The 22633-nt window shown below is 39.9% G+C and overlaps 2 protein-coding genes across 4 annotated transcripts in view; one reads left to right on the top strand and one right to left on the bottom strand.

Moving 5' to 3' along the window:
• NDUFAF7 (NADH:ubiquinone oxidoreductase complex assembly factor 7) overlaps positions 1-4783 on the bottom strand; it is a 17422-nt gene extending 12639 nt beyond the window's left edge. Inside the window, exons 1-3 of one of the 3 annotated variants that reach the window (XM_017860416.1) lie at positions 4638-4783; positions 4132-4295; positions 532-612 (exon numbers count right to left, since the gene is read on the bottom strand). In XM_017860416.1, the coding sequence (XP_017715905.1) occupies positions 532-612; positions 4132-4295; positions 4638-4692 (300 nt within the window). In that variant the 5' untranslated portion in view covers positions 4693-4783. The other 2 variants (XM_017860418.1, XM_017860417.1) reach the window with 2 other exon arrangements.
• The window catches only part of CEBPZ (CCAAT enhancer binding protein zeta), a 28812-nt gene continuing 10863 nt past the window's right edge, over positions 4685-22633 (top strand). Inside the window, exons 1-10 of the mRNA XM_017860414.1 lie at positions 4685-4986; positions 7731-9223; positions 12382-12613; positions 13228-13411; positions 15320-15408; positions 18100-18153; positions 18709-18808; positions 18916-18984; positions 20099-20165; positions 20961-21058. Of these exons, the coding sequence (XP_017715903.1) occupies positions 4831-4986; positions 7731-9223; positions 12382-12613; positions 13228-13411; positions 15320-15408; positions 18100-18153; positions 18709-18808; positions 18916-18984; positions 20099-20165; positions 20961-21058 (2542 nt within the window). The 5' untranslated portion in view covers positions 4685-4830. The remainder of the gene's footprint in view (positions 4987-7730; positions 9224-12381; positions 12614-13227; positions 13412-15319; positions 15409-18099; positions 18154-18708; positions 18809-18915; positions 18985-20098; positions 20166-20960; positions 21059-22633) is intronic.

Below are 22633 nucleotides of genomic sequence, written 5' to 3' on the forward strand. Positions count from 1 at the left end.
AAAAAAAAAAAAAAAAAAAAAAAGAGCAAAACTCTGGCTCAAAAAATAGATAAACAAAGGAAGACTTTTACGGTAACTATGGCTAAAATCATGACTGGCAGCTTTAGAGCTTATCTTAATTCCACTGATTCCTCAATGCTCTTTCTTTTATCTTTTCTCTCTTCCTTCCTGGGCACTCTACCCCTTTCCTCGCCTTTCCTTTTGTCTTTCCTCCTTCTTCCATTCTCTTATTTCATCTGATTCTCTTTTTTCTGTCCTCTTTATGACCCCCTCCCTTCCTTCTCTTTTTTCTTTGTCCCTCTTATCTCTCCGTTTCCCTTCCTACAGTGGAGTATAAACTTTTCAAAGATTCTCTCTACCATTTTCCTCCCCTCTATCGCCTCTCTATTCCCTCAGTATACCAACTACTGTAAAGTTAAAACTTTTGATGAATCACAAAAAAAGCTGTAGAACACTACTACAGAACAATACAATTTGATCTGTTCTCAAATGTTTATATTAGCTTCATTCATACTTTACATTGGATATTACCTCCCCAAAGATCTGACTTATTTCAGGTGAAGTAATGAAATCTCCTTGTTCGCCTAGCATGTCACGGTACACATAATAACCCTGATTAAAAAGAGAAAAGGGAGAAACAAAATTAATTTTCAAATAAGCCTTTATAAAATACCCCTCCAAAATCTTAAATAATGTAAAAGTGAAATAATTATTTAGTAAGAAAGCTCCCCTCTAAACAAGCAAGGGAAACATGGTGTCTTTACCCAAATTTTATAAAGTAACAGTCATTTTACAAAACTGGTAGAAAAACAATTACACCTTGACCATAAACGCAGAAGTCATGTAACATCCATCTCTGCATGCCAGACCCTTCCTCCCCTCCCAGCTCCCACAACCAACACAGCAAGACCCTGCCTACTCCTCCAGCCTCCTCTCCAAATTCTAACATTTTCTGTCTCCCATATGGGCCCTGCCTGCTGGTGATGATCTGTTTCTTGATCTGAGTGCTGGTTACATGGGAGCATTTGCTTTGGGAAAAATCATTGAGCTGTAAACTTATGATTTATGAACTTTTCTATATGACTATTGCATCTCCAGAAAAAGGTGAGGTTTTTTTGGTTTTTTTTTTTTTTTTTTTTAGCCTTGCTTGTCCAGATATCCATGCCACTGCAAATCCTTACCCTTCTCCCTTTTCATCTCTCCCTGGCAGTCTTATACTCATCCTCTGAATCTGCTCATATGCCACCTAGCTGATCTCCTCCAGCCCTCCAACCTAACACCAAATCCAGTGCCACCTTTTCTGAGCTTATTTGTCTATGTTCTTCACCACAAAGTATAGTTGTTTGCAGAAGAACATGCCTTATTTATCTTCATATCCCAAGTTTTAATATGATGCCTAACCTTCAAGAAACACTCAAGAATTGTGTTAAAAATTTCCTATGCTTCTCAAGCTCCTATTCTACCACCTTACTACAGATGACATGGGCCCCAGTCTCACTCCAGAATTTAAAAATGTTATAGAATACAACTTCCTCAGCTTCCCAACCCCGCCTGGCCTCCACCTAATCCCCTTTGTTTCTGGGGACTCAAGAATGAAACACCTTCCCCTTCTCCCCTTATCCAAACCTAATCCCTCCGCCTGTGCTCCGGACTGCCATTCCTCATACAACTCCCCTGGGTCCATTTAGCTGTTCCCCTCTCTCTTCCACCTTCAACTTTCCCCTTTCAGCATTCAAAATAAATCAACTCACTCCCATCTTTAAAAAAAATTTCTCACTCCATACAACATCTCTCCTTCTAGGCTTTCTAGTTCCATTCATAAAGAAACATTATAGGGGTATTTGCCCTTTTTTGTGTTATGAACCACTGTGGTAGTCCAGTGAAGCCTATACACCCCTTCACAGAGTGTTTTTAAATGCACAGAACCACAAAGAAATATCTGAAATATGTGTATCAACTGTTTTTAAAAATGTGATATATACACTTCTTTACTAGTGTATTTAAAAAAACATAATCAGGCCGGGCACAGTGGCTCACACCTGTAATTCCAGCACTTTGGGAGGCCGAGACAGGCGGATCACATGAGGCCAGGAGTTCAAGACCAGCCTGGCCGACAAGGCAAAACCCCATCTCCACTGAAAATACAAAAAACCTAGCTGGGCATGGAAGCATACACCTGTAATCCCAGCTACTCAGGAGGCTGAGGCACAAGAATCCTTTGAACCTGGTAGACGGAGGCTGCAGTGAGCCGAGATCGCACTACTGCACTCCAGCCTGGGTGACAGAATGAGACTCTGTCTCAAAAAGCAAACAAACAAAAAAGCCCATAATCAAGCCAAAGACCCAATAATTAACAAAATTTTGAAGTAAGGATGTGCACGATGAAATTCTGAGATGCCTGTGATCACTGTATTGTGATAAGGAAATACCAATGATTTCCACAGACGACAAATTCACAAGTATTGCTGATGCTGCTGGTTGCTGCATATGTTCATAATTGAAGAAATGCTAAATTTCAGTTGAAAGTTAGTGAAAATAAAGGTGTAATTTTTTTCCATCCAGGTTCATGAAACCCCTGATTTCTATTAAAGGGTTCCTAGGTTAAGAGCCTCTAAATTTTAGAGTTACCCCAAGTCTCAATGTTGGGAAACCTTCCTTTCTCTCAGTACATTCTCCCTGGTTCCTTGGCTTTAAATATCACCTACATGCTGATGATGAGCCAATGTATATACGCCTGCCCAGTCTTTCTTCTGAACGCCAGGCTCTTTTTTTTTTTTTCTTTTTTGAGACAGATCTCACTCTGTTGCCCAGGCTGGAGTGCAATGGCGCGATCTCGGCTTACCGCAAGCTCTGCCTCCCGGGTTCAAGTGATTCTCCTGCCTCCTGACTAGCTGGGATTAGAGGCACCCGCCACCACACCCGCTAATTTTTGTATTTTTAGTAGAGACGGGGTTTCACCATGTTGGTCAGGCTGGTCTCAAACTCCTGACCTCGTGATCCACCCGCCTTGGCCTCCCAAAGTGCTAGGATTACAGGCGTGAGCCACCATGTCTGGCCCTGAACGCCAGACTCTTACAGCTATTGCCTACTTTCTATCTCCACCCGGATGTCATTGCTAACAAAATATGTATAAATGCAGCTCCTGGTGTAGGCCCTCTCCCCAGCACTCCTCCAAACCTAGTCCTGTCTGTCTTAATCTCAATAAAAGGTGCCATCATCACCTAACTGCTCAAGCCAAAACTACGAATCAGCCTTGATTCCTCCGTTCCATCACTCAATCCATCAGCAAATCCTGTCAGTCCTTTTCTAAAACACCCTCTTCTATTTCTAGTACCACCACGCTAGTCTAAGCCACCTATCTTGCAGCCCTGCCCACCGGCATTGAAAGAAAGATACCGGCCTTGGGTAAACCTCGACACTGGAGTCACGCCACCATATCCAACAGCAATGGCCAAACCAACCCCAGAATTCCACAAAGGTCATATTTCAACCCAGCAAAAGGTGAAATATTCTAAAATAAAGGACTACAGGCTTTCACCAAATGGCTCTATAGAACAGACAAGGAAACGTGGGTCAGAAAGCTGTGACTGTGCCTAATCCTAGAACAGTGAAGACCCAGACTGCATTCTCAACTGCACATGTGAGAAAACCCAGCACATCTCTCCAATGTCAGCTGAGGCCATTACAACACAGGCAACTTTCCAGGCAGTAATTCCTATTTCCAGTTGCCTGTTGGAGATTTCCACCTAAGAGTCCCACAACACTTCAGATTCATATACCAGCCTGAACTCTCATCCTTCCTCCTGCATTCCTTCTCCCAGAGCAATGAATCCACACCTCCTACCATCAGCCAAGTAGGAAAGTCATCCTTCCCGCATCATAAATCCAATCAGCTACATTCTGTCTCCTAAACACCCTTGGACCGTGTCCTCTCCTGTTTACTGGCCCTGCCTCTGACATGAGCCAGCCCTAACCAACTGACAAATTATCTGTCCCCAGGTCATCTGAAATGGTTCTTCACCTGGTAGGCACCCCCACTGCCTGGACTGAGGACCTTCGGGCTTCTCCCTCCTGGCTCGCACCTCGCAAATCGGCTAGAGAGGGCCTAGTCCTCGGGCTACCTGACCATACCTTGGCTGGATTAGTTAACACCTCCTTCATGTACTCGGCCACAGTGATGGGACCAGTAGACTTTATTTTGTATATAAGATGCCGCAGCATCGGCGTCACCGGGTTGTTTTCGGCAGGTTCATTCCCGGAGCTGAAGTAGTTCCCTCTCCAAATAGAGGGAATGGCTGCGAAAAACACAAATTAAACAGACCCTGTGATAAATCTTAACATTCACGAACGCAAGCCGCCTGAGCGTTTTCAAAGCAGCTTCGTAAACCCTTAACCTCACCCTACCGCAGACCGCGGGCTACTGTGCGTCGCACGCCCCCGGGGCGCAGAGACAGCACGCACTTGCCCACGATTACGCAGCCTATCGCGTTTGCTCCAGACCCGTTTCCAGCCCAGGGCACCTTCAAGGTGGAAGTGAGCCCTGAGCCCTTAATTCCCCGGTACCTCAACTGAAGAGCTGAGGAAGGCACCCCACGCGGTTTCCAAGGCAACAGGGCTTCGAGGGGACTGACGCTTACCTGCGCGCGCCAGGGCACACAGCGGCCCCACACCTGACCTCACCAGAACAGTCATGCTGAAATTCACAGGGCAGCTCGCTCCGCCAGGAGCTGGGGCTTAGGCTATTTCCGGGAGAAGACCAGCCCCGGCCGGAATTACGTCACGGGCAGAGCGGAAATAGGCTGAGTTCCAAGAGCGTATGCTCTGCTAGCCATGGCGGCAGCCAAGGAGCGTTTGGAGTTCCATGCCAAGCGGCCTTGGCGCCCCGAGGAGGCAGTAGAAGATCCGGACGAAGAGGATGAGGATGATGCTAATGAAGCCGAGAATGGGTTCTCCCTGGAGGAAGTGTTACGGCTCGGAGGCACCAAGGTAACTGCCGCGGGCTCCGGGGAAAGGGATCAGACGTGGGGAGTCCTTAATGTCGCTAGGCTGACCGCCCCGCCGCTTCCGCGCTGCGTAGAGCGCGGGCGTCCAGGACACAGATCCCAGCCTCGGAAGCATGTGTTCGGTGCGCTTCCCGCGCTGGTTTCCCGGGCTGTTTACAAAAGAAAAGTTTCCAGTTGAACGTCGTATTTGCTGGCCTTTCTTAGGATGTAGGCGATCCTCTCATTTTATTGACGTGGTATAACCATCACACCATCAGGTCGGCTTTTCTTGGTCCCGACTTTGTGGTATGAGTGTTTTGAACACCAGTGGTATTGGAATTTTCATTTCTGTTCTCGTGGAGTACGTGCACGTGTCACTGTATGCCCCAGAAGCCCGCTTTTTTGGAACATCCTAATTAAGGGAGAGAAACAGTAAACAAACTTTTAAATACATAGTACAGCAGACACGGGGTAGTGCTATAAAAGAAAACAACGAAGGACGATAAGGAGTAGGAGCGCGTTAGTATTAAATGAGATGATCGACAAACACATCACGGAGATGTTTGAGCAGAATCCTAAAGGAGAGGAAGGAGTGAGCCATGTGCCATTCTGGTTGGAACAGAAAATGCAAAGACAGGAGGAAGAGTGCCTAACCTATTCCATGAGCAGCCAAAATGCCAGTGTAGCAGAGGCAGAGTGAGGTAAGGGGAGAATGGTAAGAAATGAGGTCCAAGGGGTAAGAGGGCAGGCTTTTGCTCTGAGTTTGATGCAAAACCACTGGAAGATTTTAAGCAGATAAGGGACAGAAATTAACTTTGTTTTTAATATTATTTTGTTTGGAGACTGGACTTTCAGGGTGGAGGAGTTGGTTAGAGATAAGTAGATTCACAGTTTTGCTCTGTGCTTGTGTATATTTAAGTTTTGATTAGGTAATATATACACATGATACACGTGATACAAACTTTAAAGATACATAGTGAAAACTCCAATTTTTTCCACTTTTATCTCAGTCGTAACAATTGCCCTGATAGGAAGCAATTACAAGTGTAGTTTATATCTTTCAGGGATACTATATACCTTTTCAACCATATACATATTTATGTGTATGAAATACGCGTGTATTATTTTTTACATGAACAGTACCCTATAGATACACCTATCTCTACATTTTGCTTTCTTTTCTGTCCTAGAAATCCTTCTATATCAGTGCATGAAGTTCTGTGTCATTGATATAGCTGCATAAATCATTTTGTCTGTCTTAATTTATCTAACCAGCCACTTATTGTGGATATTTAAATTATTGCCAGTCTTTCACTATTTTAAATAATACTACAGTTAATAACCTTAATCGTAAAATTTTTTCCCCACTTTTGTAAGTGTATATGTAGTCCAAATTTGTAGAAATGAGCCAGGTACAGTGGCTCACACCCATAATCCCAGCGCTTTGGGAGTCGGAGGTGGGAGGATACCTTGAGTCCAGGAGTTTGAGACCAGCCTGGGCAATGTAAGAAGACCTCATCTCAAAAAAAAATTTTTTTTTAATAGCTGGGCGTGTAGTCCCAGCTACAGGCTGAGATTGGAGGATCCCTTCATTCTGGGAGGTTGAGGCTACAGTTCAACCATGGTCAAGTCACTGCACTCCAGCCTGGACAACAGAGCGAGACCATGTCTCAATGAGTTAATTTTTAGAAATGAAGCTGCTGGGTCAACAGATGCGTGTGCCTTGTATTAAATAGTAGTAATTGGAGTTGACAAATTGTCCTCCATGTAGGTTGTGTCAGTTTACACTCACATCAACCATGTATGAAAGTGCCGTTTCCCACACCCCTTCCCCAGCATCACCTGTCATTGTATCTTGCTCATCTTGCAGTATATCTTTGCTCATCTGATAAATTAAAAGATGGATGAATCATTGTGGTTTTAATGTGGATTTCCCTAAATGTCAGTGAGGTTGAGCATCTTTTCATATTTTTAAAGAATTTTTTTTTTTTTTTTTTTTTTTGAGACGGAGTCTCGCTCTGTCACCCAAGCTGGAGTGCAGTGGCCGGATCTCAGCTCACTGCAATCTCCTCCTCCCGGGTTCACGCCATTCTCCTGCCTCAGCCTCCCGAGTAGCTGGGACTACAGGCGCCCGCCACCTCGCCCGGCTAGTTTTTTGTACTTTTAGTAGAGACGGGGTTTCACCGTGTTAGCCAGGATGGTCTCGATCTCCTGACCTTGTGATCCGCCCGCCTCAGCCTCCCAAAGTGCTGGGATTACAGGCTTGAGCCACCGCGCCCGGCCGAACCTTTTTTTTTTCTATGAACTGTTCATATCCTTTGCATATTTTTCTTTTGGGTTGTCACTTACTGATGTTTAGAAAGTTTTATATTAAAGTGTTAAACCCAATTACTTTGATAGGAGTTGCTTGTATTTTTTTTTCCAGTTTATAATTTGTATTTTTTCCTATATCGAAATAAAAAGTGTGTGTGTGTGTGTGTGTGTGTGTGTGTGTGTGTGTAAAAGAAAGAGAGAGAAAGATAAATTTACTTATCCTTTCCTTTGTGGACCCTGAGTTTTATGTCAAATTTGAAAGGATTTTTCCAGTTCTGAAATTATTTTTAAAATCACANTGTGGACCCTGAGTTTTATGTCAAATTTGAAAGGATTTTCCAGTTCTGAAATTATTTTAAAATCACATTGTGTTTCCTATTATTTTATGGTTTATTTTCACATTTGTAATGTATTTTAACTTATGTTTTAATGCAGCAAGATTACCTTATGCTGGCTACTTTGGATGAGAATGAGGAAGTGATAGATGGAGGCAAAAAAGGAGTAATTGATGACCTTCAACAAGGTGAATTGGAAGCATTTATTCAAAATCTTAATTTGGCCAAGTATACAAAAGCTTGCTTAATTGAAGAAGATGAACCAGCTAAAAAAGAAAATTCCAGCAAAAAAGAAGTAAAAATACCTAAAATAAATAACAAAAATACAGCAGAAAGTCAAAGGACATCAGTTAATAAGATGAAAAATAAGAATAAGCCAGAACCACATGCTGATGAGAACGGCAGTACCACACCGAAAGTGAAGAAAGATAAACAGAACATCTTTGAATTTTTTGAGAGACAGACTTTGTTACTTAAGCCTGGAGGCAAATGGTATGATCTGGAGTATAGCAATGAATATTCTTTGAAACCCCAGCCTCAGGATGTTGTATCTAACTACAAAACCCTTGCTCAGAAGCTGTATGAGCATGAAATCAACTTATTCAAAAGTAAAACGAATAGTCAAAAGGGAGCCTCTTCTACCTGGATGAAGGCAATTGTGTCATCAGGGACACTAGGTGACAGGATGGCAGCCATGATTCTTCTTATTCAGGATGATGCTGTTCACACACTTCAGTTTGTAGAAACTCTTGTGAACCTTGTTAAAAAGAAGGGCAGCAAACAGCAGTGCCTCATGGCCTTGGATACTTTTAAAGAGTTGCTTATCACAGACCTTTTGCCAGACAGTAGAAAGCTGAGGATTTTCAGCCAGCATCCTTTTGACAAACTGGAACAGTTGTCCAGTGGCAACAAGGACTCAAGAGATAGAAGACTGATATTATGGTATTTTGAACACCAGCTGAAACACTTAGTGGCTGAATTTGTGCAGGTCTTAGAAACTTTAAGTCATGATACATTAGTAACCACTAAAACTCGAGCCCTTGCAGTGGCTCATGAGCTGCTTTGTAACAAGCCTGAGGAAGAAAAGGCTCTTCTTGTGCAAGTGGTAAATAAACTGGGAGATCCTCAGAACAGAATTGCCACAAAAGCCTCCCATCTGTTAGAGACATTACTTTGTAAACATCCCAATATGAAAGGAGTTGTGTGTGGTGAAGTAGAAAGGCTACTCTTCCGCTCAAATATCAGCTCCAAAGCTCAATATTATGCAATTTGCTTTTTAAATCAAATGGCTCTGTCCCATGAAGAAAGTGAACTGGCTAACAAATTAATAACTGTTTACTTTTGCTTTTTTCGGACTTGTATCAAAAAAAAAGATATTGAATCAAAAATGCTTAGTGCCCTTTTAACAGGTGTCAATAGGGCGTACCCTTATTCCCAGACTGGTGATGACAAAGTGAGGGAGCAGATTGACACACTGTTTAAAGTGTTGCATATTGTGAATTTTAATACCAGTGTGCAGGCTTTAATGTTGCTTTTCCAAGTCATGAATTCTCAGCAGACAATATCGGATCGATATTACACCGCATTATACAGGTAAGAACATAGCATTCCAATATGAGACATGAACTATAACTTGATGTACAGCACAAGCAGTGCCCTCTGTGGGGCAAGAGAAAGAGTTAGAAAATTGGATTTTAGGCCCCCTTCGCAGCTTGCTGCTCGCCACCTTCAAGTAAGTCACTTAATCTTTGTTTCCCTGATGGACACAAATTATATTAGCTGCTTTGAATACATTTTTCATTTTGAGAAGTTGTAAAATACAGAAAAATACCCAAAAGAATCATTCATATCTACCAGCTAGTTTTTCAGAATTAACATTTTGCTATATTTGTTTTAAGTCTTTTGGGATATTAAAGAAATAAAATTGCAGATATAATTGCAGTTTCCGTCTTCCCGTTCTCCTCAATCCTGTGTCTTTTCCCTGCTGTCTTTCACACAGTTGAATGCATTCACACAGTAACTCATTCAACAAGTATTTTCTGAGTGCCTACAGTATGGTGCCATGCTCTAGATGCACAGGAGGCACAGCGAACAGAAATCCCATCCCTGGAGGCACTCACATTCATATTGGGGGAGGCGGCAGAGAGAGGAGCTGTGGTAAACAAGAAAGTATGTTAAGTAGAGAGTTTTGGGGGGTGCAGGGTTTTTGTTTGTTTGTTTAATGGAGATTAAGATTTTCTTTACTGAATTTTGCAGCTCACTCATTGAGGCATATTTTCAGCAATGTGTAAACAGTTTGGAGCTGTTTAAGAGACAGTCGAACATAACTGTTCAAGAAATTAATATAATTCCTTCTAATTCATTTTTATATATTTACATAGATATATCTTGTGAGAAAATGTAGAGTAGTGGTTAGTATCTTAGACTTAAGCCACACTGCCTAGGTTTGAGTCCCTGCCATTAGTTTTCTGTGTAACTTTGGGCAAATTACGTGATCCCCACTAAAAACCTCTTGGTAGATATAATTCATCCCATGTTATCATGCCTAAGTGGGTTTGTCTGTAGGATGGAGAGAAAAGCACCTATCTCATATGATTATTATGAAGATTTTGAAACTTGCACAAGATTCTACAGCTTGTAAATGACAGAACTGGGGCTTTAATGAAGGTTGGGAGGTTGTATGTGTTAACCCATGTAATCTTTGTGTGTATGTGAAGTCCTTAACAGTGCCTAACACATAGTGCTATGTGAAATGTTGCCTGCTATCCTTATTACTGATACTCATACATATTTCTTTAGTTTAATCCTCTTAACAGCTCTCCAGTCTGTGAGGTACAATAATTTGTGCAAGGTCACACAGATATTAAGAGACCAAGTTAGGTGGCAAATCCAGGTCCACTTGCTGTAGAGTTCATGACATTTCATAGCACTGATTGCTCTGGTCCACTAAAAAGACTCTCAGAAGCCTTTCCACAACTCTTTGAAGTAATAGATACTTAACATTGTTAATCTGAAAAGAGTTTCAAGGCTGAAAATGTAGAGGTTTCGGGGTCTTGAGTTTTTTGTTTGTTTTTTTGTTTGTGTGTGTGTGTGTGTGTGTGTGTGTGTGTGTGTGTGTGTGTGTGTTTTGAAGGGGGGAGGTTTGATTATTTTGAACTTTTGATGGTCATAGGAATTTTAATTTTAGAAAGTGTTTGGAATCTATTAGAAAACATTTTCTGTCTCTATTTAACATCATAGTCTAACATCTCTAAGGAAGAGTACATTTTAAATTTTAAAATCACTATTTGCCAAGAGCTCTCGCAGATGGAGTTTCTTAACGGGCCTTTAGGCCTTCTTAAAGTGTTTGTTTGCTCTTGGTTTTATTAAGAATCCTTCACATTAAGAAAACCCCTAGTTAATTGAGGGATAAAAGAAATGACATGATTTGGTTTACAAAAATATTTATCAAAACTTTAGGAAAATATTTCATGAAATGATAGAGACATGTCTCTCTAAATTCTTCTCAAATGTTTCTGTTGATGTGAGATGGAATTTGTGCCTAAAAATAAGTTGCAAACTGGATGGAAATGTTGGAAAATTTAAATGTAAAGAGAGAAAATTGAATAATCCAGAAAATCCCAGAATATTACCAAAAGGGTGATATTTCCCAGAGTATGCAGAGCAATAGGAAAGTGCTTCACAAGCTTAAGTCTTTTCCTTTCTACTATTAGTAGGAAAAAATTGATGGAAATACTTAAAACAAAGGAAGTAATGATACCAGGTGTTAGTAGAGCTAATCTGGAGGATTGTGTTAATTCTGGGTGTCATAATATCTGGAGGTCTAGACTGGTTGGGGACATGCGTAGTATTCAGCATCTAGAACAGAGAATTTTTAAAGTATGAGGTCAGAGTAGAGCAGCCTACAGAAGACAGACATTAGGGAGAGACAAGCACATAATAGCTAAATAGGTTCAAGTATTTGGATAACTGTCTTGTAAAAGTATTAACTGCCAGGCACTGGGGTTATAACAGTGAATAACACAGGCATAATCCCTGTTTCACTGGACCTTGGGAGAAAAAGGGAAAGGCAGGGAAACCCAGTTTGTGAAACTATGAAGGACACAAACATGGAACTTAGAGAGACTAATAGAAGAACCAATTTTGGATACTGTGGACATGCAGACAGTTGGAGAGAAGCACTCTGGGCAGTGAGAATAGTGTGTATGAGAGAGATGTTACACAGCTAGTACATTGGACTAGAGATTCTCTGAAGTCCTTAGAATTTAATTTTCTGCTGTTCATCTGTGGTCTTCACTAAAACCATGAAGAGGCGGCCTCTGGTCACCCTGCTAGTAGGTAGTTATACAAGGACAAAAACCCAAATCTTCTAATATTCTGCTTTCATGGGTCAGTTTTCACTGTCTGGTTTTAGATTAGCTTTTCTGGTGGGGTTCTGTGAATACTGTTAGGGCTGTGCCCTGTTGATATAGAAAACAGAAAAACACTTGGAAAAGAGAAGAAAACCACACACACACACAAATGTTCATTCCTGTGGGCGTCGTTGTTATTGTTGGTTTTTCCTGGTGCCATCGTCATCCTTTTCTGGTCATTGACTTCCATCTTACCTCTTAGGGCAAGGTCTCTTATTCTAATAGAAGCAGCAAAGTTATCCCTAACTAAGATGAGGTTAGTAGCTGTTTCTAATATGTGACCTTTGGTTGTGGAGATGGTTTTATATATGAATATTTGACCTTGGTTTTGTTTTGCAGGAAGATGTTGGATCCAGGGTTGATGATGTGTTCCAAGCAAGCTATGTTTCTTAACCTTGTCTACAAATCTCTGAAAGCTGACATTGTGTTGCGCCGGGTGAAGGCTTTTGTGAAGAGGTTACTTCAAGTTACTTGTCAACAGATGCCACCATTTATATGTGGAGCTTTATATCTTGTGTCTGAGATCCTTAAAGCAAAACCAGGTTTAAGAAGCCAACTAGATGATCATCTGGTATATTTTTCAACTGCTTTTTAAATTGAGTGGGTGCTGAAATATATTGGTTGTTTTTGTTTTGTTTTTCTTTGCTTCACATGACAATAACGTAGTTCTCTGGAGCATATGAGTGTGAGTTCTGGAATAGGACAAACCTAGATTTTAGTACCAGCTGTACAGTTTACTAGGTGGGCATGTTGCTCACACTCTTCTACTTGCGATAAACTGTACTATACTAGAAGTTACCATTGTATGGGATTTGGAAGACTGTAAAACTTAGTAGACCTCTTAAGTCGTCTTTGTTAACTATGAAATGGAAATAATAATAGTAGCTACCTCATAGGGTTATTTACAAGTCAGAAATTTACTTGAGGGCTAATTGTTTTCAACTAATAGAGTCCCTAGGGCTCAGGGGTTCTTAGCTCAAAACTTAACTGTGTTATGTTTAGAAATAAGGATGTGCTGTCCTCTCTTGTTTAAATACCCACTGATGGCCATCATTTTACTTTATTAGAACTTTCACGTTTCACCAGAGTTGCAATAAGTAAAACTCTGCATCACATAATGGAACACAGACTTTATTGCAACTTCTAGTTGATTTATGTAGATTTATGAAACTATGTGTTTGTTAGGAGTCTGATGATGAAGAACATTTTATTGATGCAAATGATGATGAAGACATGGAAAAATTCAATGATGCAGACAAAGAAACAGAGATGGTGAAAAAACTTGAGACAGAGGAAACGGTTCCTGAAAGTGATATAGAAACCAAAAAACCAGAGATTGCTTCCTGGGTGCACTTTGATAATTTGAAAGGTGAGTTTTTTTAATCTTTATTCTCTTGAATTTTTAAACCAGGGAGTTTGTTTCTCTTTGATTTTCATAGAAAGTAGCATTCTACCATTTTATTGATTGATTGATTGATTGATTGATTGATTGATTTAGAGTCTCACTCTGTTGTCCAGGCTGGAGTGCAGAGGCACGATCTCAGCTCACTGCAACCTCCACCTCCCAGGTTCAAGTGATTCTCCTGCCTCAGCCTCCCAAGTAGCTGGGATTACAGGCATGTGCCACCACACCCAGCTAATTTTGTATTTTAGTACAGGTGGGGTTTCACCATGTTGGCCAGGCTGGTCTCGAACTCCTGACCTCAGGTATTCTGCCTGCCTTGGCCTCCCGAAGTGCTGGGATTACAAGCGTGAACCACTGTACCTGGCCCACAGTTTCTTAAAGTAATATTTTAAGGATAGAAAACTTTCTGTTCAAGATAGAAACTTTAAGTGGTTTCGTATACACACATGAAACTAAATTAATAGGATGTTAGAGTCAAAAGAAATCTTAGAAATGGAGCCTCTTCATTTGAGGCTGTAAAGAAAACACTAGCCTTGAGGTTCAAGAAATGTGGTGCCAGACCCATTTCTTCAACGTGCTTTGGGACTCATGGTCAAATTAATTCATCTACAAATTTCAATTTGTGAAGTACAAAAGAGAAGTCTGATAGCTGCCAGAAAAGTTTGAGAAGAATCCATCAGTTCCCCTGAAGACTAAACTGAGAGAATAATCCTTTAGAAGGATGAAGAGCATGTGTGTTGGAAGGTAGTCGGTTCCTAGTTCTGAAAATCTTTGTTTTAAATTTTTTAAATCCTGAGTTTCTAAAAACATGAAGATAATGGCAGACCTCTTCCGAGTGACAATTATTTCTGGGCATACTTTTATGACAAATATTTGGAGCACTCTAAAGCTCCAAAAGACTTTAGACCTAGTTCATCTTCATATTATTTCCATCTTAACGTTTCCAACCTCTTTGACCCCAAAATGGGCACCTTTTCTTGCCATTTAGAAAAGGGAGAAGTTTGGGGTTTTTTGGTTTGGTTTTTGATTTTTTTGAGACGGGTCTCACTGTCACCCAGGCCAGGGTGGAGTACAGTGAGCCATTATGGCTCACTGCAACCTCAAACTCCTGAACTCAAGTGATCCTCCCACCTCAGCCTCCCAGGTAGCCGGGACTACAGGCTTGTGCCACCAGGTCTGGCTAGTTGTATTTTCTGTAGAGACGAAATCCCACTCTCTTGCCCAGGCTGGTCTTGAACTCTTGGACTCAAGCAGCCTTTCACGTTGGCTTCCCAAAGTGCTTGGATTATAGGCATGAGCCATTGCACCCAGCCAAGGCAGAAGTTTTGAAAGGGAGCTTTTACTTATTTTTGAGTCAGGGTCTTGCTCGGTCATGAAGGCTGGATCACAATGGCATGATCTTGGTTCACTGCAACTCCTATCTCCTGGGCTCACGTGATCCTCCCACCTCAGCCTCCCGAATAGCTGGGACTACAGGCACACATTACCACACGTGGCTAGTTTTTTTGTTGTATTTTTTGTAAGAGACGGGGTTTTACCATTTTGCCCAGGCTGGTCTCGAACTCCGGGACTCAAATGATCCACTGGCCTCAGCCTCCCTAAGTGCTGTGATTACAGGTGTGAGCCACTGCACCTGGCCTTAAAGAAAGCTTTTAGTGTTGGGATAAACATGTTCCCTGCTTTATTCAAGAGCCGATGCTAGCTCAAGTACCAAGACAAATTCTTGAGGGAGCTCAGAGTTTTTAATCTAGGTTGCTTAGCTAAGTAAGAATGTTGGAGATATCTGTTGAGAATATTAATGATGGTGCTTTTAATAACCTCTTGGGCTAGGAATAAAGCATTTGAGAAATCGTATTTTTTTGTTATTCATAGGTGGAAAACAGTTAAATAAATACGATCCATTCAGTAGAAATCCTCTGTTCTGTGGAGCTGAAAATACAAGTCTTTGGGAACTCAAAAAGGTAAAAGAATTTCAAATTGTCTTTTAATTCATTTATGCTGTGTATTTTTGTACTTGTGGGTGTAATGCCTTGAAGTTTTTTTTTTATGATAATTATAAGCATTAATAAACATTAAAAGTCCACATTTGGGGGAAGGTACTATGTGAGGTATTCATTTTGTAGAAAATCTTAAATGTGCATGTAAAATAAGGATGTTATACATGGGTTGTAACTGTTGCTTTTTGTAGGTAGATTATTGCATGTAGAATTGAGAAAATGAATAAATTTTGCTTTATTCATTAGATATATCTGAAAAGTTTTGTGATAAATTTTTTTGTAAATAAAGTTACTTTTCTGAATTCATAAGAGGAATTAATACTTCTAATAACCTTTCTGTGACTTTTGTGTAAAGCCACTAAGTATCTTCCTATGCAGCTATTCTCAAAGTACAACCAGACCTCTAAGAGTTCCTGGTATCTTTTTAGTGAGTCGGACACAGCTTTTTTTTTTTTTTTTTTTTTTGGACAGAGTCTAGCTCTGTAGCCCAGGCTGGAGTGCAGTGGCACAATCTGGGCTCACTGCAAGCTCCGCCTCCCGGGTTCACGCCATTCTCCTGCCTCAGCCTCCCGGGTAGCTGGGACTACAGGCACCTGCCACCACACCTAGCTAATTATTTTGTATTTTAGTAGAGACGGGGTTTCACCGTGTTAGCCAGAATGGTCTCGATCTCCTGACCTCGTGATCCGCGTGCCTCAGCCTCCCAAAGTGCTGGGGTTACAGGCGCGAGCCACAGTGCCCAGCCCACAGCTCTTTCCATAGTAATACCAGTACATTATCTGTTTTCATCACTGTGTTGACAGTGGCACTGATACTATAAAATAAATTATAGGTAAAACTGCTGCAGCTTATCCTGAATAAAGACAGCACCAAGCTGCATCAGAAGCCACTATATTCATCACTGCCACATATGTGCAGTTAAAAAAAAAAGCCAGTATAACTGAAGAATGATGACACAGGGAGAATTATTGATTTTAGTATCTTGACCCTAAAGTACATGTCTTTTTAGTATTTTGTGTGCATATATAGCAAGTATGCGTAACATACCTCTGCTGCCTACCTAAAATGGGAAGGTTGTCATGTGTCTCAAGGACAAGTGCTTACCAGTTGTTGCAAGCTCATCTGTGTGCTCCTTCATGAAAGACTAACTGACAAACTGGTTTTTCAGACTTAGGTATTTGGGAGACATTTTCTTGAAAATGAATGAAACGAAAAAGCTGGCAGTATTTGTTGTCAACAATAAAATTCAAAATAAAGCTTTTGAGCAAAGATTAAAGTTTTAAAATCTTGTAACCACCACCTTGGGCTTGACAGTTTCTTAATTTATAAAAACTTTACTGATGAAATCAGTGGTTCTAACAATGTGATTTTTGTGGTAAAGTATAATGAAATGTGCCAACATTTGGAAGGACTGCATGTGGTTATTTTTTTCCAATGACCAATGCACAGTGTTACAAATCCTTTTTATTTTTTGACACAGAGAAGGCTCTGTTGCCACCCAAACTGGAGTGTAGTGGCGCAATCTCGGCTCACTGCAGCCTCCACCTCCTAAGTAACTGGGATTACAGGAGCATGGCACCATGCCCAGCTGATTTTTTAATTTTTAGCACAGTGTTTTGCCATGGTGTCCAGACTGGTCTCGAACTCCTGACTTCATGTGATCCGCCTACCTCAGCCTCCCAAAGTGCTGGGATTACAGGCGTGAGCCACTGTGCCACCTGAATGTTACAAATTCTTGAGTGGATAAACGATTGATTCAAAGTAGACCAAATAATTTTAAGTAGCAAGTACCAAAAGCCAATTGAATATGGGTTTCAGATTCCGTATTACAACTAATCTTTGGTTTTGGTATAGTACTAAAGAAGAAATTCACAACTATATGAAAGATTATTTTCTACACGTGTGAGGCCAGATATTCTATGTATATTTCAACATGGAATACAGAAGCAGATGAAAGAATCCACTGTCTTCTGTTAAGCCAGACATTAAAGAGATTTGCAAAACTGTAAAATAATGCTACTCACTATATATTTTGTCCTGAAGCATAATTATTTTTCATAAATATGCTATTTATTAATATGTAGTAGCTTTGTTATTTTAATGAACCTACAAGTATTTATAATTTTGTTTATTTTATAATATAGGTGCCTGTAGATATAACCCTGTTAAATAGAAACTGATGAAATTTTGGTTTTAAGTGTATGAAATGGTCCTGAGACCAAAATGTTTGGAGAATCACTTGTTTAATGTATTGGCTGAAATTTCAAATTTTTGTATTTTCTTTTTTGTTGTTGTTGAAATAGGGTCTCACTCTGTCACCCAGGCTGGAGTGCAGTGGCGCCATCTCGGCTCACTGCAGCCTCAACCTCCTGGGCCCAGGCACTCCTTCCACTTTAGCCTCCCGAGTAGCTGGGACTACAGGTGCGCACCATCATGCCCTGATTGTTTTTGTACTTTTTGTAGATAGAGGGTTTCACCATATTGCCCAGGCTGGTCTCAGCTTCTGGGCTCGAGTGATCTGCCTGCCTGAACCTCCCAAAGTGCTGGGATTACAGGTGTGAGCCAGGGTACCCAGCCCGATTTTCTTAAATAAGCTATAAATGTACTAAGTATCAACCTTAGAAATATTGATATTATTCACATTTTTCTTTTTAGTTATCTGTGCATTTTCATCCCTCCGTGGCCCTTTTTGCAAAGACCATCCTTCAGGTGAGTCTAAAATATCAAAAGATGAGAAATAAGAAAAAAGTAGAATCATTTTAGGTAATAATTAGTCATACAGTGTTTAACAGAGAATCTTGTACATTTTACTGCTCGAATAAAGGAGCAATGACTTGTTTCGTACAAAACAGCAGATAATTTTTCCCACTCTGAGTTGAATGGAAGCAATAAGACATTAGAATGCCACAGCAGTTATTTACTTATTACCTTGTAGCTCCTCTCCTGGAGAAAGACTGCCTCACTTTCCCATTTGCTGTGTTTGCCACTTCAGGGTTTGGTTCGTGATTAATGGTTAGATGGCCTACATTATTAATATTATTAGTCTATCCATCAAATCAATATTACATTCTAGAATATGTGTGTATATGTATCTATGTGTTTAATTTCTTAAGTATAATGTGCATGAGAGAGATATTTGAAGAGTCATTTATTGCATATTTGTATCTTCAATACAATGTAATAGAAGTTATCTTTTTCTTTTTTCTTACCTGGATGCATAGATATAATTTGAATTAAGTTTTTAAATTCCCCTCCACTTTTCAGGGAAACTATATTCAGTATTCGGGGACCCCTGCAGGATTTCACTCTAATGAGATTTTGGATCGATTTGTATACCGAAATCCAAAGCCCCATAAAGGCAAAGGTATGCTTCTATTTAGTGAATTATTTGGTTTTCATTTTTCATACATAATAAACAATATGAGCTTATAACTAGGTTGTGCATTATACTGTCATAATTTTACATTTCAGAAAACACAGATAGTGTTGTGATGCAGCCGAAAAGGAAACATTTTATTAAGGATATTCGTCATCTTCCTGGTAAGTATAAAGCTTAGACAGTTGAAACTGAAAAGACAGTGTAAGACAAAAATGCATAAATTATATTATTCTTTGTTCTAATTTATCAGAATAAAACCTGAGCACCAAAGACATTATCCATCTTTTTTTAACGTTATTACAGCAAATTTGAAACATGTCCAAAGTAAACAAAATAGTATGATGAACCCCCCCCATTACCATCACCCAGCTTTGACAGTTATCACCATTTTATCATCCATAGCTTCATCAACAACCCCTGTGTATATAATTTCTATTGCTTACAATTCAGACCATCTTAAAGCTCTCTAATATTAGCTTAGAAGCACAAAAACCCACAGCTGGTTTTGTCACAGAGCATCATTTTAAACTTAGTTAATAACCTACTTTTATATTAGCTAGCCATCTTCTGGATCCGAGTCTATTCTATTCAACGCAGACACTTCTTTGCATAACAGATCTCATCTCCCTTTTGTTCTAGGGTTAAATTAAACCTTAAAGATCATTTAATTTCCAGTGACTTACTTCACAGAGGTCCAGAGATGTAAAAGGACTTACCCACAGTTAGTAAGTTAGAAGTAAAAGTCAATCTCCTTTTACTCAGGATGAGTCAGAAATTTTTATTCTGAAGAGATAAAACTAATTTCTTGTAGTTCCTTATTTCTTAGTTTTCCTCAGTATAAAGGAAAACTCTGTTTACTTCCTGTTTATTCCCAGAATGGCAAGCATTAATGGCAAGCTTGTCATTTTTTGAGCTGAAAATGACAAGTTTAAAGTGATTATTTATTAAAATAACTCCTTGAATTTTTTATTTCTCTTCAAATTTGGGTCCTGGATGCAACTGAAGAACAGTAAGCGAACCCTGTTGTTTCACTGTAACTGCACTGACGGCTGTGTACTGCCTACTTTATGCTGTAGCCAGTGAAGTTTCCAATTTTGGGTCTTCACATAGACTTTTTCAGAGATTGTCCCTTGCACTCCAGGGTCCCTTCTGTCACCTTCCTTACAATTTTGAGATTTTTAGAATTACAGATTATGCTGTATTTTGTCTTAAGAGCTTAAGTAACATAAAGGGAATTGCTATATTGCATTAAAATGTTTAAATTTATTTTTGTAGTGAACAGTAAGGAATTCCTTGCAAAAGAAGAAAGCCAAATACCAGTGGATGAAGTATTTTTCCACAGGTACTATACATAATATAGTTTCATTTGGGGAAACTGCCAAAATTTAAATTTTGAATTTCAAAATCAGCGTTATTTTGAAAAGATCAAAGGATGTGTCTGTGTTTGTTAAGGAAATTTACAAATCAGTCATTTTGCTAATCTTCATATATCTTAGTAAAACTAAAGTAAATCTGGGAGTTTTGTTAATTTAGCATATAAATTTTGTTTTATGCTTCTGACTTTTTGAAATTTAGCCTTTAATTTCTTTTTATAGTAATTTTTTTTATAGGCTTAAAATCTACCTTAGTTTAATATAGTGATAAAGCATGGGTAATTTATCCAGACCATGGCCCTTAGAATGGATTCAGAAAAATTCAGTGCACTGCTGTAGAAATAAGTCCTAAACCAACTAGTATTATAACCTAATGCCTTATGGTAGTAAAGTACTTCTTATCTCATCTGGTTGACTGGTTAATTAGGTTTGATTTGGCTTGTTTTTTAAAATCATTTAGAATGAATACTTTTGAAGGTTTGATTACATCTGTACATGGCTAAGTTTTGCTGTATTCTAATACAAGAATAGGGCTGATAAAACATTATTCTTTGAAATGTGTTACACTTAAAAGATTCCAGCTACTTTTTATTGAGTTAAACTATTTTTTGTATATACAAACATACATTTTCAGTCATTTATTTCCAACTGAGTATACTTAAGATTTTACAGTTGAGGTTTGCCACTGGTCATAGATGCTTTGATTATAGTAAGATTAGACCTTTAATAAAATTGTCAAATATATAACATGAATATTATTTTAGGTATTATAAAAAAGTTGCTGTTAAAGAGAAACAAAAACGGGATGCAGATGAAGAAAGTATAGAAGACGTGGATGATGAGGAATTTGAAAAACTGATTGGTAATTTGTTGTGTTGACTCTTTGTAAAATAATCTAGTACTGTGTGTTAATGGACCATGGAACATTAGTGGGAGAGGTGGCCTTGGTTTTAAAAAATCATTTAGCTAAGAATATCATGCATATCGCAGTGGAAGATTAAGAAATATTTGGGGCCAGGTGCTGTGGCTCACACCTGTAATCCCAGCACTTTGGCAGGCCAAGGCAGGCAGATCGTTTGAGGTTAAGAGTTCGAGTCCGGCCTGGCCAATATGGTGAAACCCTGTCTCTACTGAAAACACCAAAAAATGAGCCAGGCATGGTGGCACACACCTGTAGTCCCAGCTACTTGAGAAGCAGAGGCACGAGAATCGCTTGAATCCAGGAGTCAGAGGTTGCAGTGAACCAAGATTGTGCCACTGCACTCTCACCTGGGTGACAGAATGAAACCCTGTCTCAAAAAAGAAATATTTTTATGATATATGGTAATTCACCCACGTTTGCACCAGAAAAATGCATGATTTGTGCTTTGGGTAGTCCATATAAGAAAAAATTTATATTTGTCTATTCATTGTTACAGCCAAATATCATGTGAAATAGAAATCCTTTTTACCATTCATAATCTATTATAGTATATAGTGTATCAGTAGTAATTGATAGCAATAGTCTACTGTTTGATCTTTTTTATCTTTAATCCACAAAGCTAGAGAAATTTTGATTGAAAATAGACTTAAACAAAAAACATGGTAAATTGGAAAGACACTGATTTCACATGTTACATACTTTTTTGTTGTTTTTTGGAGGTTTTGTTTGTTTGTTTTGAGACAGGGTCTCTCTGTCTCCCAGGCTGAAGTGCAATGGCACAGTCACAACTCACTGCAGCCCTGCAGCCTAGACCTTCTGGGCTCAACCGATCTTCCTGCCTCAACCCCACGGGTAGCTGGGACTACAGGTACATGCCATGTTGCCGGGCTTCTTTGTTTTTGTTTTTTGTTTGTTTTTTAATAGAGATAGGGTCTTGCTGTGTTGCCCAGGCTGGTGATCACTCTACCTGAGCCTCCCAAAGTGCTGGGATTATAAGCATGAGGTGTTATATATTGTATCACACCTATTAAAAATGAGCACCTAAGTAGTTCTAATAGAGTAAAAAGGAATACAATTGCTAAATACCATTTTATTTGATATTTACCCTCATTCCATAAAAGAACTGTAGAAAGAGCCGAAATTAACTGGATCCTTCTTTAGTTTTGGAATTTAACTAAGATCAGTATTTCACAGGTTTGTATGCATTATTAAGACATACTAGCGGCCGGGCGCGGTGGCTCAAGCCTGTAATCCCAGCACTTTGGGAGGCCGAGACGGGCGGATCACGAGGTCAGGAGATCGAGACCGTCCTGGCTAACACGGTGAAACCCCGTCTCTACTAAAAAAACAAAAAAAAAAAAAACTAGCCGGGCGAGGTGGCGGGCACCTGTAGTCCCAGCTACTCGGGAGGCTGAGGCAGGAGAATGGCGTGAACCCGGGAGGCGGAGCTTGCAGTGAGCTGAGATCTGGCCACTGCACTCCAGCCTGGGTGACAGAGCATGACTCCGTCTCAAA

This window comes from Rhinopithecus bieti, unplaced genomic scaffold (assembly GCF_001698545.2).
Source record: "Rhinopithecus bieti isolate Rb0 unplaced genomic scaffold, ASM169854v2 scaffold_52032, whole genome shotgun sequence".
NCBI classification, from domain to species: Eukaryota; Metazoa; Chordata; class Mammalia; order Primates; family Cercopithecidae; genus Rhinopithecus; species Rhinopithecus bieti.